We start from the raw sequence: 19632 nt of genomic DNA, 5'->3' as shown, positions 1-19632 counted from the left end.
TGGCAAGTGGGCAGGGACTTCCTCAGTCTCTCCCATACCATTACCTGGTCGTCTGCACCTGCCTGACACATTGGGTGGGGCTCAGTGTGGCCTTGCTCTTTGAGAAAATGAAACATGACATTTTAGAAAGGGAGGGGCTCATGAGGAGGCATGGAAGGGCTCAGGGCCAAGGACCCTGAGGAGTCTCTTGGCCCCCTCATGTGCACCATGAGTGGCATTTCTGCCCAGCCCCCATGAGTCATTACAAACTACTGCTGGAGAAGCTTTTCCTCTAGCCCACTCATCCTTTGAGTGATCCTTTCCATCACCATGGACACTGAGCTTTTCTGTCCCTCTTCCAGACTGAAGAAGTCCCATTTTGGGGAGTGGAGCTGTTCCCTTGATTGTCTGAGCTAATCTTTTGTGGCCTCTCGTGAGAGATCCTGTGGGTGCCATGATCTGAAGGCACAGAATATTTGGCTGGTTTTGCTCGGGAATCATGGAATTGGTTGAGTCATGGCTTCATTGGGTCAAAGCAGAATTGTTTTTTTGGTCATGGCAGCACATTGGGTGGGGATCATTAAGAAGTAGCTGTGGATGACAAGGGGGCACAGACTAGAGGAAGAGCCCAGGAGTAGGAGTTGGGAGACCTTAGCTCTGACCTTCCCTTGCTACCACATGTCCGATGCTGACTTCCTCGCTTGCTTCTCCACCCTGTTCCCAAATGCTAGGGTTAGCCAGGTCTGTGACTCCCAGGTTCCCCTTTTCTGGGTTGTGGTTAACTCAGGGCTCTAGTATCCTGCACAAAGACCTTGGATATCTCCTCCCAGAATGCATGAGGCCTAGGCATAGGAACCACCATGGCACTAAGCCATCTGGGGGAAGAAAACAAGGGACCTAGAATTCTCAATCGATCACTCAGTTCAGGATCTCAAGACAGGTCAGTAGGTAGCCGTGTGCTGGATTTCCTGGTCCTTCTTGCATGAGGAGGGATGTCTCGTAACTTCCTGAGTACCCTATGAATCTGAATCCCTCTGAATGTCAGCCAGTACCAGGACCACTCCTCTGGGGGACTTGGGATCATGTTTCTGGGATTTATTTGAAAAGTTAGCATAAAGCATGTCCATTTTCAGACCATGGTTTTTGATGTTTCTTTCTGGCAATAAGTGGGGAGAGTGAGGATGGACATCTGTCTAAGACCCAGTGCACAGGGTTTTCTGCCCAGGTCTAGAACTGTCAGGCATCTTCCAGGGCACCCAGGGATTTCTGCTTTTGTATTTCTAGCTCCAAGTACAACAACAATGGCCTAAAGCCATGAGTGGGCAACAGGACCAAGAAGGCATAACTTCCAAACCTTGCCTGGAGTGCACAAGGGTCTTGGCTTAGAAAGGCTGCACTTGAGGATCTGGAGGCCTACATGCGGCCTCAAGGGTGCAGGTTCCCCACCCCTGGCCTAGACCTTGCTGAAAAGGATGATCAATGACTAATCAACAAGTTAAGATCATATTGTGGGGGCTGGCCACCATAAAGAGGGCCCCTTGCCCAGCTGGAGGTAAAGGGATCATTTCTAACATGGATGGGGTGGTGGCCCTCTGGAGGACCAGAGGCTCGCCAGGCAGAGTACGTCATCATAACCTGAGGTTCCTCCCCCTCGGGGGCTGTGAATGTGTGGGGACACATCCTACATCTGCAGGCACTGCAAGCACCAGCTTTGATCTCGGGTGCTGGGTTTGAGGGGGCGGCACTGGAGGCTCAATTTTGACCTCAGACTCAGAACCCCTGTGTGGATTCAAGCGCTAATTTTGTCATTTACTAGCCCCATAACCTGCATTTAACCTTTTTAAAAATTACTTTAATTTAAAATTTTTTTGCATTTAACTTTAATGGACCTCAGTTTCAACAAGGATAAAACAGGGCCAATAAAAGTTGTGCTAGCCACCTTCAAGGTCTGTCAGGAGGACGGCGCTCACAGAAGCTGTGTGACCCTGGGTGAGTCACTTAAGCCCTCTTTGCCTTGGTTTCCTCATCTGTAAAAATGGGGACAATGACAGCACCTCCCTCCCAGGGCTGCCGTGAGAATTCCATGTGTAGAGCTTCGAATGCTCTGTGAACGGCGGCCACTGGCACTGCTGCTGTGTTGTTTTGGGGTGATTATTATCACCACTGCTGTCACGATCACTACTGCAGTGTTTCCACCATTCTGAATGCAGCGCAGAGCTGCCCACTCAGGGGGTGGGGGGGCGGGCATCCAGCAGTCACACAGCTGCCTGGTGATGCTGCCCATGGGACTCACCTCTCTTGGGTTGTTTCCATTTCCAAAGAGTGAGGGCTGAGTCTAAGACTGGAATCTCCCTTGTTTGGAGATGGACTTACATCAACAGTACAGGAAGGAGAGTCAAAAATCACCTTCACCATCAGGAGAGGCATGACTGTGGAGCCCACGGAACATGCGAGCAGTCCTCCCTGCTACCTTCCTGCCCCGTGGAGGCGGTCTGGGCCGCTCCCACACCCACGCCTCTGTGTACGGCTGCTCTAGGCATCCGGACCTTTGGCTCTCCCCAAGTCCCTGGAGTGGCTCATCTGCCTAGGTGAGCTCTGCTGCAGAGAAAGGCAGCTCCCTAGGGCCCACACTCTATGCTGTGGCAAACCCTCACCCTTATCTCATGTACACAGGCTCCCAGGAGGTGAGGCAGGTGCAGGGGAGGGGGCAGCAGGCATGGGAGGAGATGGCACGGAAGCATCTGTGTGGCTCTCTTCCTACTCTGAGCTTCTCTGGCTCTGTGAATCAGAAGACCTGCCTTTAGGTCCTGGCTCAGATAGTCCCTGGAGGTGAGACCTTGGAAAACTCACATCTTTTCTAACCTTTGGTGCCTTCACTACAGGACAGGGTACATCCCTACTCTGCCCACCTTCCAGGGTTACAGCCAAGATCCGGCAAAGCACCAAACAAAGTTAAGGGAGTTTGTTAGTAGACTTAATGATGCTAAGAACCCTGAGAGACTTTAAGTAACCCTGGCTGTCTCAATGGCCTTGGGAGCATCTGCATCACAGAGGAAGGCTGTGAAATCTTATGCCTTCTCACTGGTTAGAAATCTGGTCATTGGCTTGAAATCTAGAATTTCCTTCTGCTTTGAATAAATTCCTGCAAGAATCCTTATTGTCCACAGACCATGCCATCCCCTCTGCCCTCACCATGTGGGCCTTTTCCCTACTCCATAACCAGACCGTGCCCAGAGGCCCAGAAGGCTCTAGGCTAGATGAGGCCAGTCTCCCTGACCTGTCCCTCCTACCTGCCCAGTTGGACGGGTGGGAAAATTGCTTGCTGCTCTGCACCCCCTTCATGGCCTCGCCCAGGGCTGCACTGGCTCTCAGTCCGTTCAGCAGGGATGAGTAGAAAGTGTGGATCAGCATCTTGGAAGCGGCCACTGGGACCGGCCACAGTGACACCAGCACACACTGGGCCCCAGCAGCCAGGAAGGCTCGGGTCAGGCCGATGACCCCATCGGCTGTGACTCTGCTGCTAGACTCCTGGTAGGAGCCCAGAACCACGAGCTTTCCCGGGAGCCGCAGGTCCAAGATGTCAGCAGCAGTGAGCAGGAACTCCTGCAGGGGTGGACAGTCCGAGATGCTCTCGGCATCACTGGCATCTTCCTGCATGCGCAGCGACTCGGGAATTGTGTATGGGTTCCCAAAGGAGCTCCGGCTGCCCCCAGGGGTGCCGTCGGCATTGGGGGTGAGGACGAGGGCCGACAGTTTCCAGGAGATATGGGTGGCGAAGTGGATGCACTCAGCCTGGGTCAGCGCGCTCATGACCCGCTCCTTGGTGGCCACTTGACCCACCAGAGGTTGGCAGCCAAGCAGCTCAGACACCATGTATGCTTCTTCTTCTGCTGAAGGGACAGGCCCCCACAGCCACCTGTCCATGACGGCCGAAGGGAGCTTGGGATTCCCAATGACCGCAGCCATCGATGTGGAGTTGGAGTAAGTGGGCACACTCTTCCGCAGATGAGACTAGGACAAGAAAGAAACCGAGGTTTGTGCCCCTGTGGAATGAGTCTGGTTCTGGTCTCCCTCCACCCGGCTTCTCTCCTTCCCCAGCCTTCCTCCACATGGCTGACTGCTAAGATCACCTGCCTGAGGCCAAGAGAAAAGCTTTCTTGGGTCTCTGTGGCCTGGCCTAAACACTCCACAGTGGGGTTCCCACCTGCCTTTCCAGACTCATTTTCAACTACTCCCTTCCATGAGCTGCCCATCCTGGCGTTCCCAAACTCAACCTTTCCTCTTGTGTGGGTGTCTGTTTCTGCTTAAGCTCTCTCCTACGTCTGGGACCTTCCTTCTCCCCTCCCTCCTTCCTTCTAACACACAGAACAAGGAAGGAGTTGACTTCAGTAACCCCTGGCACACGACGCCTGAGTCGGGCATCTTTTCCAAAGTGATGTTTAAGTTGGCATATCTGCTCTTTATGACGATGGAAATCATCATGACTGATGTAAGGGGTAACACTGCTGTTTCCTGTACTTTATTAATAAGTCAGGAGGAAGAAGGCACAACTGTGAGACAGAAACATCAAAGGTGGCTGGCTATCATTTGAGACAGACCCACGGACAAGGAAACTGTTTGGATGTGGAATCAGGGAGATCCGTGTTCAGAACCCACCTCAGACACTTATTAATTCTATGACCCCCCCCCCCCTCCAGTTACATTCCCTCCCTGGGCTTCAACTTCCTCAACTGTCCAACGAAGGGCTGCCCAGTGGCCTCCAAAGTCCCTTCTCCCTCTAGAATCCCCGAAAAGGGGCCAATAGGAGCCCCCACTTTACAGGCTTAAATGAGACGGTGCATACAAAGTACTCCGTAAACCTGAAGGTGTGCAGATGCGGCTCACTCAGCATTGTGAAAGCAGTGTGTAAAAATGATATTCCCTCCAAGAACTGGTGACCTAAAGAGGGGTCATATTTACATATATCTAAAGATTTTGCTCTTAAAATGAGTCCACAGTGAGCTGTCCAGCACAGGCCTCGGCAGCCTGCATCTACCACCCAACAGGCCCCTGCCTGGGGGACAGGAGGTGGCTGAATCATGTGGGAACACATTGGTAGTTCCACAACAGCTTGTCAGGCAGGACTCAGGATTTCTGTGGGTCACTGAACAAGCAGTTTTTTTTAGGGACAGGTAGGACCAAGGGGAAAAGGTGGTGGTAGGCAGGCCTGGGTTCAGCTATAAAGGAGGATGGGTCTTGGGCAATGATGAAGGGGATTCAGTTCAGGTGGAGTCAAATGTGTTATTAGAACAGACAGGCAGCCAGTGCTGGGCGTGACTAAGGGCAAGAGCCCAGGTCCCTGGTGAGGCTGGCTGTTTTTGCCTCCCTGCTCTCCTAAGGCTCACTCTACTCCACCCCTCCACCCCTGCCACCCCAATCTGGGACACTGAGACCTAAGGGTCTGCTCCGTGGAAGCTAATTGATTTCTCCTTCCATTTTAGGCCCTGGTCTGCTTTCTGTAATCACATTTGTTGCCACAAAATAAGTGTGATGTCATCATGGACAAGAGGCATCCCACAGACATGGACAGGCTCCCAGGAAGGTTCTGAGCACACTGTGTGGCATCTAAAGACCAGTTGGATTTCTGTGGATAAAAATGAAGCAGCTGCGTCCCTGGGGTTTTCGGTCCAGCCTGAAACCTCTGCGTCCTATGGGATGGTTCCAGTTGGATCCTAATGCTTCCTAGAGATGACCATTAATGCCTCAAAGGTCAGAAAAAAGAGGGACTAGGGAAGCCTGAACTGAAGAAGCCATGAGAAGCTCTTTGGTCCATCCCCCTGCCTCCAGGCATACCAGGAAGATGAGAGCTTTTGCCCTGCATGGGAGGTGGTGGCATCTTATTTGTTAGTAACTCAGCTGTCTCTGGTTCCTAGGAGCACAGGAAAGTGGGCCAGGTGCCTGGCAAAGGGTGCTGAGGCCTACCTTGGAGGTGGGGCTCAGGGCCCGGATGGAGGGCACCGCGATGAGGGTGAAGCGCTCATACAGATACTCGTTGGAGGCACTCCCTTTCAGAAGGGCAAATGGAATGAGGTAGAGCTCTCCTTCCAACACCAGGACCAGCTGTCGATGACGCCCCACAGGTCCACTGGAGTGCATTAGGCCCTAGGGAGGAGAAGACAGGCAAGACTGAATTAGGCGCTTAGGCAGACACACCTTACGGCTCTGCCTGGAAGCTTTCAAATGGCCACGTGTGTCTGGACTAAAACAAATCTATTAGAGAATAATCAGAACTGAAATGCCAGCCCAGGACAGTGATCCATGGATAGGACAGACACATGCGAAAAGTGATCAGGGACAGGGTTTGGGCTTGGGGGGCTTCAGCTCAGGGAATGAGAGATTGAAAACACAGCAGTATTCAACCAGGACCTGATATCGAGCTGGGGCCAAAGCATCACCACAAAGATCCTATCAGAGTATGAGGTACAGGGTTCAGGGCAGAGCAGTCTTGGGGTAGACAAAAAAATTGTACTTTTGTGAGATAGAGAATGTACAGGCTTTATTGAAAAAGAGCTGAAGGTCATGGTAGACACACAATTTGTATCTCCCTATGCTCCACGCAGAATTTAGACTTGGGGGACCATGAGGTAATCCTTTCCTTATGCTAAGCCCAATCTGTGCTGGGATGTGAAGCCTACTTTAGTGCTCCCCAAGTCAAGGGGGACATGGAGAGAAGAGGAAGGAAGAATTATGAGAAAAAGCGATGACGAATTCTTTGGAAGAAGAGAAGGCTGCCTTGTGGGGAAGGAGGCTGGTATAGAGAGAGAAGTGAAGGGCACAGACTGACCCTCTAACCTTTAATGACCTTCCCAGGTCCTGTCTAATCCTTGAAGGAATGTGTTTCTCCTCTGCTTTTGTGATATTTTTTTAAGCAGCTGTTTAGCCCATCCTGCAAGGGTGTTATGGGACTTAATTTATTAATGTTATGTAAAGCACTCTCAACTCCTCAGAGAAAGGTAGCTCTAAGATAAAAGTGAAGAGAAAGTTTGCACCTTTCTCACCCTATCGGGGACACCCATTATCTTTAGGTTGCCAAAGAAGGAGAGATTTCTTTCAAAAAGACCTGTTCAGCCAGGCCATGAGAATATTGATAGCAGAAAAGCAAGATTTGTAAAATAGGCATTCAATCCAAAGGAAGTCTCAGGACAAAAGGAGAGTGGGAACACGGATGTGGCCACAATTCCAAGAGGCACAGGGCATGTTGGAAAGCAGCCCCCACAGGGGATGGATGACCGAGCCAGCTGTCACTCAGGCCTCTTGGCCACAAGGAGACCAAAACACCAGCTCGCCTTCTGAAATAATTCAGCCAGTGGCAGATCAAAGAAAACAGATGCTCTCATCTGAGAGGAGGCAGAGTTGGTGACCCAATGCAATTCCCTGTCTCCCAGTGGCTCTCTAGACCCTGGACCTTCTCAGGTGGGTGCCTGCCTGCCCACCCATCACTCTGACATGTGGCTGCCTTGGGCGTTGGCCCGTTTCTCCTTCCGTGAAGGCGGCTGCTCCATCCTGACAGATTGGTTACAAGTGTCTGCTGGCCCCGTGGCTGCAGGGTGCTCAATCTCTCCTCTATCTTCAGAGCCTAAGGTCCCACCAGGGAGCTGCTGCTTTCCAGAGGGAGGAAATGTGTCTCTCTATTCCATTTGACTTCCTGCTCCGGGAATTTGGCTGAAGGCGACGTGATTTTAGCTAAGCCAGAGTGACATGTGCCTGGAAGAATGTGCAGGCTCTATGGAACCCCCTACAGTTTGATTTTTTTCTCCTACTCTTTCTGCATGCAAGGAAGACATAAATAAAATTATTAGGCTAATTTGCATCTTGTATGCCTTCAAGAGCTATTTTTGAGGATGAGTTTAGAACAAATGAATCTGTTCAAAGAAAAACAGGAGGCAAAGACTTTGGTGGTAACTCCTGTGTGCCATGGCTCCCCAGCGCCATCTGCGGGGTTTAGGATGCTGCAGAGACAGCATTGTCCAGAAAAGATCCCTGCGCTGAGGGTCAGGAAACTTGGGTTTTAGGTTCAGCTACCATTCAACCCTGGATAAGTCATTCATTTCTCTGCAATTCCAAGATCTGTGAAAAGGCAGCAATAGGGAGAAGAGGATTTGGGTCCATATCTCCATCCCCCTATTTGCTGTCTCTGTGACTTACCCTCTCTGGCCCTCAGCACCTCTAATAGATATGGTTTTAGGATCACTCACTCTGCCTTCCTCACAGGGATCCAATGAGATGATGGATGGGGAAATGTTTTGGAAAGACCCAAGCACAGCCCAAGAATCACGTACAAGAAGGAAGGTGAATGGGAGGATTGGCCTCAGGCTTCCATGACAGGGTCAAGTAGCTGTAACAGGGAGAAAATGCTATTTGGTGCAGGCCCTCTTGTTGACAGCCTGGGCCCCCTCAAAGCCTGCAAGGAGCTGCCAGACTCTGAATGGGAATTCTGGGCTACCTTTCATGGACAACAACAATGACAAAGCACAAGCAGCCTTCTGAACCAGACGCTAGCTCCCATCTCCCGGTCTCCACAAGAGTTCCCTGCTTTCCCACTAGTTCTGCGCCAACCCCCTCTTCCCCCCCACCAAAGTCAAGGTCATCCTGGAACCTGTTAGCTTCATATGGGCTTATCCTATTCATAGATAAAGTTACAAATAAGGTCACCTTTAGGGAATGCATAAAGGTTTGTGAGCTAAAGCTCTCCCATCCACAATATCCTAAGGTTGAGATCTATTTAAGAAAAAATACTCCCAGGCAAAGGGTCATCTCTGTAGCACTGAGCTAAGACTTTTCACCCAAAATCTTATCATCAGACCCAGAGTTTGAAGACTCGATAGTATTTGAGTGCAGTTTGTGAATCTTGTCTAATGAGTAGCTCCTGGGTCACACGAAGCCATCTTGAGTCAAACCTAACACACTCCAACTGGACTGGATATTCCTAGCTCCCCTAACACATGACTGCTCATCTTCCTTCATGACATATCCATGTCTTTTGAAAATTATCAACCAATTGCATTTATTGAGCACTTACGATGTGCTGGGGGAAGGGAGAATAGAAGAGGCAATAAGAAGGCTCTTTGCTCACAAGAAGTTTACAATCCAGAGAGGAAAAGGAGATGTCCCTGTGTGAAGAAGCTGTCAATGAACAGGAGGGCATTACATCTTTGGACCAAGACTGGATCAAGGGCTGAACCAGAGAACAAATACAAGAAAACCAAATATGTTCAGTTCTGGGACCTCTGGCCAAGGTTTCATGCTAGAAAGAAGATGCAGGATACAGAGAAGAGAGGTGGAACCATTTTGTGTGTGTGTGTGTGTGTGTGTGTGTGTGAGAGAGAGAGAGAGAGAGAGAGAGTGTGTGTGAGTGTATGTGTGTGCGCGAGTGTGTGAGTATGCGTACATGTGTGAGTATGTGTGTGTATGTGTGTGTGAGTGTGTGCATATGTGTGTGAATGTGTGTGCATGTAAGTATGTGTGTGAGTGTGTGTGTGAGTGCGTGTGTGTGATTGTGAGTGTGTGTGTGATTGTGAGTGTGTGTGTATGTGTGTGTGCGAGTGTGTGAGTATGCGTATGTGTGTATGTGTGTACGTGTGTGTGTGTGTGCATGTGTGTGTGTAAATGTGTGTGCATGTAAGTATGTGTGTGAGTGTGTGTGTGAGTGCGTGTGTGTGTGATTGTGAGTGTGTGTATGTGTGAGTGTGTGTGTGAATGCGTGTGTGAGTATGTGGGGGGGGGGAAGCAGGGCTGACAGTAATGGATCAGGAGGCTTATGCCAGGAAGAGGTGGGAAGTCGGTTTGCTCAGACACGGCCAGATTATGGAGGGTAATGAAAGACAGGCAGAGGAAGGACGCCTTCATGCTGCAGGTGATGGGGAGCCATTGTAGCCTTGGCAGAGGTAAGCAGGATGGAAAGTTAATGGGGAGGCTAAACCAAAGGTAAGAAGAGAAAGTAGGAGGCGACTGCAATAATCCACATCTAGAAGTGGCTCATAGGAGTAGAAATGGAGATGGACAAAACTGAGAAGTATGGCAAAGGCAGAAGTGACAGGATTTGGGGAACACTCCATGAGGAGGGCTAAGAAGGAGCAGTCCAGAGGACGCCAAGGCTCAGGGCCTAGGAGAAGAAACAATCTTCTCCCTTTTTCCTAAGCTTTTCAGAACTGATCATGTGTGCATCACATCGGGAGGGGCTAGCTTAAAACCCTTTTCAGGAGTCTAGCACAGGCTAAGTCCTCCAAAAACCTGCACTATGAAGATTCTATGAAAATAGTGATTATGATAAAGGCAGCTCTTCGATGCATACAAATATGAGGAAATAGGGGTCAACCACACGACTGACAGCTCACGCTCAAAGGCAGGGAGAAAAATGATTGACAAGGTTGGACTAGAGTGAGCCCTTATCAATTGTCTGCTGAGCACTGCCTCCAGGAGAGAGGGGAGATCAGCTCTAATCCAATATGAATTGGAAAATGGAAAAGAAAGTGAGGTCTCTATCCCAATGACACTTCACCTGCAAGATGCTGTTCCAAGAGTCATTTCAAGGAGATTCAGCCCCAAGGAGGCCACTCCCTGCTCCTCTGGCTCCTCTGCAGAGCACCAAGGACATATCTAGAGCAGAGATTTCTTCAATGACCCACGTGATGTGACCTCTAAAGGACCCACAAATTGGCACCAAGAGGGCAGGGCTTCCAACTGTGTCCAGGAGTCCTAAGACAGAGTGTCCACAGACCATCTGAGCAAGAAGGGAGGCCACAGAAAGGCTGCTTTAGCTCCCTCATTTTACTCACAAGAAAACAGAGGTCTCAGTAGGCTGTGTGACTTGCCCAAGGTCATGCTGCTAGTCTTTGTGCCCAGGCGTCCTGGCTCCTTTCCCAGTGCTCTCTCCACAGCTGAGTAAGCACCAGCCTCTGTGGTTTATTCTTTTTTGTACCATGAGGGTTTGGGAACTTTTTTCTTCCTAGTTTATGTACAAACATCTTAGAGGAAGAATACCCCACCCCTTGCATTTTTATGACTATGCACCCACTCCTGACCCTCGAGACTGTTCTGAGCAAAGTCTGATGACAGTATTAGCAACATCACCACCCACGGGAATGACAGTAAAAGTTCCAGAGATGTTATAATCACTTTTCCTCTCTGGGTCTCAGTTTACTCAAGTGTAAAAAGGAGGTTGAATTAGATGATCTCCAACGGTCCTTCAATCTCTGGCACTCTACATCCTATGACGAGGGTCTCTCTCGTCCCTCATTTTATGATTTCCAGCCCCTTCTAGCTGCAGCATTCTTTAGTCTATGATCCCTGCTCTGGTATTTTCTGTTGTTCCAGTTTTCACCTACAATACTCTGTGTTAAATTTCTCTTAATAACTCCTGACTCTCCCAGTAGAATTCAAAACTTTTTCCAAGAAATTCCCATTTGTCTAAATGGTTGGTGGGGAATGGGGATGGGGAAGAGATAAAGAACCAAATATTCTGATAAGCTGGGAAACGTCATAAAAACCATATATATTAACCATCAAATTGCAAACCTTTCTAATATAATACAATGTTATTACTGCAAATGCTATACTGCAGAGGTGTCAAATGTGTGGCCTGAGACGCAATCAAGTGTGGCTCAAAGAGATTAGAATGCAATTGGAAAATATTTAACAAAAGAAATAAAAATCCAATAAAAGAGGGATAACTTACATTTTAAAAGTCAATCAGTCTGTGGCCCACAAAGATCCTTACGTGTGAATTAGTGGTCGCCATTTCTATGTGTTCTAACATTGTGGCTATACAGAACACAATTTAATTTTTCTTGGATGATACAAAAGACAAGAGCAAAATACCAAACCATGTGGTTGTTCGGGCCCTCTGGTTGTTCGGATTTGGTCTCGGGTAACCTATTTTAACAGGCAAAGGATTGCCCTTCCTGGCATGACTTTCAATGGGGTGGTTGAAGGTGGTATGGGATGATGGAAAGAGAACGATCCCACTTCGTCACGGCTGCTAGGCAGCCGTGTGGTCCTGGGCACATTACTGAAACTCTCTGGGCCTCACTTTCCTCTCTTAGAACGCAAATGAGTCAGATTAGATAGTTTCCAAGGTCCCTTCTCAATGTTCTACAATCCCAAGTTGGAGAGTCTTAATAGTAAGGTTTCTCTTTGGTCTGTGTTTTCTTCCACAACTTGGTTAATATCGAAATAGGTTTTGCATGATTGTACATGTAGAACCTATATCAAATTGCTTATCATCTCAGGAAGGGGAAGGTGAGGGAGGGAGGAAGAAAGTTAGAATTCAAATATTTTTTTAAAAAAATAATGATAAAATTATTTTCATATATAATTGGGAAAAAATTATTTTAAAATAGCAAGGTTTCTCAGAAAGTAAGATTTCACAGAACCTACATTTCTTAACAAAAGCCACTTACCTAAGAGACAAAAACAACCCATCAATTAGAACTGACCCAAACAGGGATGTATCACTATAATGCCAAAATGAGGGTGACAACACAGTCCTTCAAGTTGTTTGGTCTACACCTAACCAAGGCTCTTCCTTGTTGTCCTATGGAAATGCTGCAATGATTGGTAGCTGGGCTGCCCTATGAGGTGCGGCTACAGCTGTGTTCTCTCTGATGAGTCTGATAAGTGAAAATGCTTCACATCTCAATAAGGAGGAGGAAGGTGAGGGAAAAGAAGAAACCTCTGCATTTTGGTCTACACTGAGTCAGCCTAAGGGCAAGGTTGGAATGGGCCTCTTGTTAACCATTTACCCCAGGCAGGTGAGTGGAAAGCACCCACTGGGTGAGAGGGCCACTCACTTGCTCGCTGCCCTTGGGAAAGCTAGTGAACATCCTCCTAGGGTTCACCATTTCTTTTGGTGCTAAATAGACAGCCTACATGGAATTACTTTCCTTTTTTCTCTTCCTAATCAGTTCTGGAAATGCCTGCAGTTCTTGGATGGTGTCTGCCCTCATCTGAATATTACTAGAGATGTCTCCATTTAAAACAGAGTAGATACCCATTGGTGACCCAGCCTTTACCCTTGCAGCCCCCTAAGCCATGTGCCACATCGTCCAAGGCACTCTGGGATTCAGAGTTTAATATCTGTATGGAGAAAAATGGCCGGTCTCTCTCCAAATGCTTTAATTTCTTTCAGATACACACAAAATTACTATTTTCATCCTTAACTCTTTTTTAAATTCCATTTAGGAAGCGCCTGGCTTATTGCCATACCTTCCCTCACTAAGGACAGATCAGAATGACAAGTGTTTCCAAATACAGTGGGGCAATCTGTGTGTCTGAGGCCCAGCCTGAGGCCCCCCTTAGAGCCTAACGGTGCCTCCTCTGACAGGGATGAGATCCCTGTCTAAGCTGAGGCTCTGGTGGCAATAAGACGAGAGAAGAAGCACTGAGGGTCTCTGGATACACAGACTGGAAGCCCCTCCACCTCCTGCACTGACATGTTGGCATCAGGATTCAAGGAAGTTAACAAGGGCTTAAGAAGCTCTAGAGTTTCAAGGCTCACAACCTTAGGCTAAGACGGAGCAGCTGGTGTTCCTGATAACACTTTTGCCTTCTGTGGGAGAACCCTGATGGCCTGGTCTATAATCTCTGTTTTTGAAGCTGTAAATACCAAGGGTTAACTAGGCCAGAAGTGAAATGAAACCAAGGCCAAGGCAATGAAGGCTGGATAAATGGGAAACGTGATATTGGAAGGATCTGGACCTTCCTAAGAGAAATGGATCCTGACCTTAGAAGCTAAGTGACCACATCTCCCTCTCTTTGGTTTCCTAATTAGAAAAACTCCTGGCCAGGACAAATCCCAGGCTGGAAATGGAGTGTATGTGCTTTACGGGGGGAGGGCAGGTGTCTGGTGAAGAGTTCCATGCCTCACTTATTCTGAAACTGGAATTCTAGTGAAACTCCACAAAGAGCAGGGTGGTTGTTCTGCCTGGTGTTCTACCGAGCCACAGTGGGCAGAGCCAGGAACCACCAGGAGGAAGATTTGATGTAGGGAAAACCCACTTCTAAGCACTGAAGGTGGTCAGACGTGGGATGGTTGACTCAAGGAAGCGAGTTCTCTACCATTGGAGGTGTTTAGGAGGAAGGGATTTCCCCATCACTTTTCTGTTGTTCAGTGGTTTTTCAGTTGTGTCCGACTCTCCATGTCCCCATTTGGGGTTTTCTTGGCAGAAATACTAGAGTGGTTTGCCATGTCCTTCTCTAGCTCACTTGACAGATGAGGAAACCAAGGCAAACAGGGTGGAGCGCCTTGCCCAGGGTCATCCAGTTAGTAACTGTCTGAGGCAGATTTGAACTCTTGTTCTACGGGGCAAGACGCATCTTGGTCTATGGGGCTCTAACCACTGGGCCACCTAGCCTCCCTCTCCATTACTAGAGGTACTCAGGCAAAGGTTAGAGGAAGGCTTGCTAGGCATGGTGTAGAGGTTCCCCCTTGGCTGGTACTCTGATACTCTCTGACATGGTGGTAATGTTAATAGCACTAGATAATGTCTCTCTTCATGCTATTTCTGGTGAGAACAAATCCCAATGTGCAGTGGAAAGAGTCTGGCCCAGGAGCCAGGGGTTCAAATCCTGTCTCTGACCCCAGCTACTGGTATGACCTGGGAGAAGTCACTGCCCTCCCTGGGTCTCAGTTCCCTCTGCCCTAGGATGAGTAAGACACGCCCCTTCATGGCTCCTCCAGCTCTGCCTTGGTCATCCAGGGACTCAGGAGGATTTGACCCCTAGGATGTCCCTGTAATGATGAGGAATCTCCTGTAATTGAAGCTTGAGCCCTGGGGCACAGATGCCAGGGCACAGATGCTCTGTTCGTCACCCCTTGGGGGAAGCAGGGCTCCTTGGAGCATGGGCAGCCTCTGATGGGATCAGTCACAGCTCCCCTGAGCACTGCTGTCGGCCTGGCAGCAAAGGACATTGGCAGGTTCAGGGCTGAAGCCACAGCAAAAGAGTCCAGCGTGGAAATGGTCCTTCGGTCAGCCTGTCTGGGGCTCCTCCCATCCTCCCTCAGCAGCTAAGACCAGGCCAGGAGCAACGATTGTTCACATCCTTCCAAGGGAGCAAAGCAGGCAGTGAAGTGGGGCTGTGCTGCCCTCTGGTGGCCACACATTCACCACCCACTGTCTCAAGGAGTCTCAGGTCCTGGGGACCCCAAAGACTCCGGGGTCCCAGGAGGCACCTCATTCGTCCTCGCTGTTTTACAGCTGGGGGCCAGGGCAGGGAGGCCCCACAGGGCTAAGGGTTGTCCTTGGGGTCACTGACAAGTGGTCAATGGTAGCTTTGTGCTCCGTACTGGCAAGTTTTCACAGGATTGGAAGAAAATGCCAAGTGGCTGCCCCAGCTCACAGAGGCTGAAGCAGGGATGACAGAATGCCAGGGGCATTCCTCTGAGTTCTTCACCTCTCCATGGGGCTCAAAGCACCTCTTCCTTCCAGTGGACAGCATCTAAACCTGACTGATTCTCAGGCAAGAAGTGATAGGACCTCTAACTGAGAGGGAGCTAAAGAGGAGAGGCTTTAAGGAGCCAAGGCTCACCTCCACAAAAACAGGGCCCTCAGTCTGCTGGCATGCTTAGCAGCTGGCCAAATTTGGAACTCCCTAATCTGAATGACTGTGACTGAATGATGCTTTCCCATGTCCTGCGGTTACACGGATGGTGTCTCTCATGTTGGTCGGGCATCTGATCTGAAGCAGAGCTGACCAGACTGTCTATCAACTCTTTGTAGGCAAGGGACCATGCCTGCTTCATCTTTTTATGTCCTCCAGGGTACATGCAAAGTGGTGTTTGAGAAAGGCTCCTTGAATGAATGAAAAGGTACCAAGAAGCACGGACATACCCCAAACAAGCGCTAAAAACACACAGTACCATCAAGTGCCTTGTGGCACAAGTAAGATGTGAATTAGGATGTCCAAGAGTGTGGTAGCACCTCATTTGTCTGATAGCACGGTCCTTGGATTATGCTGAATTACCCAAGACTTTCTGGTCACAGCTTCTGACCAAGGCAGACACGGCATCCTCTCCTTTCATTAGCCAAACTCAAATGACGGCACTTTGAACACTGTTCTAACTTGTTTAAATCTCCACGGTTCCATGATTCTGCACCCTCTTCACCCCCTTGCAGTAACAGCTAGATTTTGAGATAGGAGCTTCCACTTATCCTTAGCACATGTTATTCTTTAAGTCACCAGGGAAGGTCTGGAGAGAGGAAAGGGCTCCCCACACATAGCCCTGATCTCATAAAGCTCCCATTCCCATCTTAAATAGCAGCTTAGACCCATGTCTTTTCAGGGCCAGACATGTTCCCCAGCAGCAGCTGGGCTTTGGCAGAGCTGCCTGCTCTGGGTCCACACTCGTCCCCACATTGACCGACCTTTCCCCAGGTCTGAGACCACAGCCCCGAGCTGGAGCTGAGACGGCTCTGTTGTGTTCACTCAGATGCCTTTGGCTCAGGGGCTTTTTGTGGGTTTTCCGGACTCCCCCCAAAGCGTGGGGTTGCTGGGCTGACAACAAGCCTCTCTGCCTCTTAGAGCCTCGGTTTCCTCATCTGTAAAGTGTGGGGGTCCCTTCCAGCTTTAAAATGTTAATTGTATGATCTCCTCCTCAGCACCTCTCCTTTCTGGTGCCAAAGGGCCCTTTCCTGCTTGGCAGCTTTCAACACACCACTATTTGGATCACCGGAGAGCCCATCCACACTAATCATGCCAAGCTCTCATAACCATTTCATTCTAATGAGTGGCAGATCAACAGCCACCTCATGGACCCAACAGGTCCCTCCTCCTCTGCCAGGGAAAAGGAGCAGAAATTGGGCTTTTGCTTCACCCTCATACCACGTCCACTTAGCAACAACAAAGGAAGCTGTTTAGGGAAATCCATGTGGAGTGCCAGGTAACTGGCCTTGGGAGGCCAGGTTAGAAAGCAGGAGTCCAGGATCAGGGCCCTGTGGGGCACTCAGAGCTGCCATGCTGAGGTGGGCAGGAGGAGGAGGACGGCGTGAGCAGTGATTCACTGAACCCGTTCTCGATGTTGGATGGCAATAAAGGAAACTTGAGAAATCCTCTTGACAATTCTGATTTCTATTTCTCTCAAGGCAGTATGGAACATAAATCAGGATAAGTTATGATGGCGTCAGAGAGGCCTTTACTTGGAGGGCTTTCTGCCGTCATGGTCACCTTATTATAAGGGGAAATGGAAGAGAATACCAATGAGAAAGGGGGCAGTCACTTCAGAGACTCCTGCTGATCACCGAGGAATCCCTTCTGTCCTCTAAAGTTGGGGGATCCATTTCTGGGAGTTAGAAAGACTTGTGAGGTAGAAGATGGGTCAGTGGACTGGGCTTCTGGGTTTTGCTATGAACTTACTGGTGACTTGGGCAAACCCCCTCAGCTCTCGAGGCCTCATTTCCACAGAATCAGTCCTGAAGGGGGCCTTTGAGGCCATGGACCCATTCCCCTTCATGCTACAGAAGAAGAGCCTGCTGCTGAGACAGGAGAAGAGAGCACACAGGAAGTAAGAAGCATTCCAAACTACCTCATCTGGATCCTTAAAGTTCATTCCAGCTCCAACACTGTGTTTTGTAATTTGGAAAAAGCAGAGACCATGAGCTAACTGCTAAGTGTAGGGAGAACAAAAGAATGGAAGTCCTGATGAGATCTTGGAAAAATGGGAGGCTGTTCTCCCCCCGATGAGGGATGCGCCTCCTGGGGGACCACTCGCAGCATCTGCAGGACAAATCTGAGATCTGCCAGTGGGGAGATGGCACACGGTCTGCCCATGTCAGCGCATCAAACACAGCATTCAGGCAGACAGGAATCCATTGCCCTCTGGAGAGCCTAGCATTCATCTGCTGCTAGAGCAGCTCCCTTCTGAACCCCAGCTACAAAAAGGCTTCTGAGAGTTGCAAACTCTTGATTTACAAAGACCTATGGGCCCTTGGGTGCTACCCACCTAGAAGGCAGTGGTGGCGGTACTGAAAAGCCTTTGTCAAGGCCAGGGAAGCATGTACAACTTAGGAGAAGGGACCTTAGGTCTCTTAGGGGGAATTCCAGGTGAAAGGGCCCCTCCAGGAAGGCATTCACCAAAGGTGGGAGTCAGGGTATGCAAAAAGTGTCAGAGAGAGAGAGGGGAATGGAAATACAGACTCCCTTCCCTGAGACTTATCGCCACCAGAGAGCACCAGCCCAGGCAGAAGAGAGATGGGTCAGGGGAGATTCTGGAGGGTCATACACACAAACACACACAGGCAGGCTCTGGTTTCTCCTGCGACTCTTTTCGCAGCAGAGTTTGAGGCCAGTGCTATAAGGGAACGACCATTTCTGGCCATTGGCTCACAAAGATGCCCCATAGAAATGTTATACTTCTTTTCTTTAGGTTTTTCCAGCAACCGCTGAATAACTAGTATTTGAATGGTCACATACCCAGTCAATATCTTCTCCATCCTGTGTTTGGGCTTTCAAACACTGATATTAGTGGGAAGGTCAGTGTGGAAGGGTGAGGGTGGGGAGCAAGACAGGAAAAGGGGATGGAGGGAAAAGGACAGAGAGGGAGGAGGGAGGGAGAGAAAGACAGAGACAGACAGACGGAAACAGAGACAGAAAGACAGAGATTGATACACTGTGGAAAAATTTGGTTTTCTCATGGAATCACTATTTCTTGTCTACATGAGTGGGCATGAGGCCTCTGCCTCCCTCCCCACCTCAGTGGACTTACCCCTTCCATGGGCGCTATGAGCAGGTCGTACAGAGCCCGGAGAGGGGGCTTGGTAAGAGAGCTGGGCCTTCTGGGAAGAGAGGATGTTCCATCCTTAACAGGTGACACGGTGTTACTGAACAGACTAGTCATGCTGTGGCAACTCCTGCAGAGAGAGGGAATGAAGGGTTACTGGGGGCCTGGACGTGCATCCCCGGGAGGGTGGCAGAAAGCTGCTGACCTGGCCACACTCCTTCCCACCACTGGCGGAGGCTGGTCTGGTGGCCTGGGCAGCCTTCCTGAGGGAACTCGGGGGCTGTGGGGGGCTGATTTCCCCATTCACTCTCCTGGAAGGTAATTTTCACAGTACAGTGAACACGGACAGAAACCACAGGGTAAACCAGCTGCAGACAACAGCCTACATTTCAGTGGAGTTTTTCTACATAATCAACCATCCCAAAGTGCTGTTCAAAGGATTTAATTACATCCTTGTGTGGCAGAATTGTGCACAGGCATATATGTGAGGGCCATCCAGAACCAGCTTTGCTGTTGGGTGCTGGGAAGGGGAGGAAGGCCAATTAATGGGCAATGGCATTGGAAGACCAACGTGAGGGCAATGAGGAGAAGCATGTGGGCTCCATGCAGTGGGAGAGAGCATTCACCTGAAGAGCTAGCCAGGACACAGGAAACACAGCCCCCTCCCCTCCACTTCAGACCAGGCCTTAGGAGAAACCCTGGGAGCTTTAGAGAGACAGCCAAGCAATGTTCCCCTTCTCACATCTATGCATTCAGCCCAGTCCCCAAGTATGGTGCTCCATCTGCCAACTTAGCGCTTTGTTGAGGGCTATCCCTGGTGCCTGGAATGCATGGTCAGCAGTCAGTAAATGAATACTGATTTATTATGGGGTTATAACAGGCCAGGCATTGTGCTAAGTACT

General features: G+C 49.6%; 1 protein-coding gene across 4 annotated transcripts in view; it reads right to left on the bottom strand.

Annotated features, from left to right (window-relative positions):
- The window catches only part of TTC28 (tetratricopeptide repeat domain 28), a 702579-nt gene that overhangs the window by 18305 nt on the left and 664642 nt on the right, over positions 1–19632 (bottom strand). For all 4 annotated transcript variants that reach the window (XM_072600072.1, XM_072600073.1, XM_072600074.1 and 1 more), the window contains 3 exons: positions 18716–18860; positions 5941–6120; positions 3270–3990 (listed from right to left, as the gene is read on the bottom strand). In XM_072600072.1, coding sequence (XP_072456173.1) covers positions 3270–3990; positions 5941–6120; positions 18716–18860 — 1046 coding nt within the window. The remainder of the gene's footprint in view (positions 1–3269; positions 3991–5940; positions 6121–18715; positions 18861–19632) is intronic.

The sequence above is a fragment of the Notamacropus eugenii genome, chromosome 4, assembly GCF_028372415.1.
Source record: "Notamacropus eugenii isolate mMacEug1 chromosome 4, mMacEug1.pri_v2, whole genome shotgun sequence".
NCBI classification, from domain to species: Eukaryota; Metazoa; Chordata; class Mammalia; order Diprotodontia; family Macropodidae; genus Notamacropus; species Notamacropus eugenii.
Note: the sequence above shows the minus strand (reverse complement) of the source record. Positions and strands in the feature narration are given on the sequence as shown.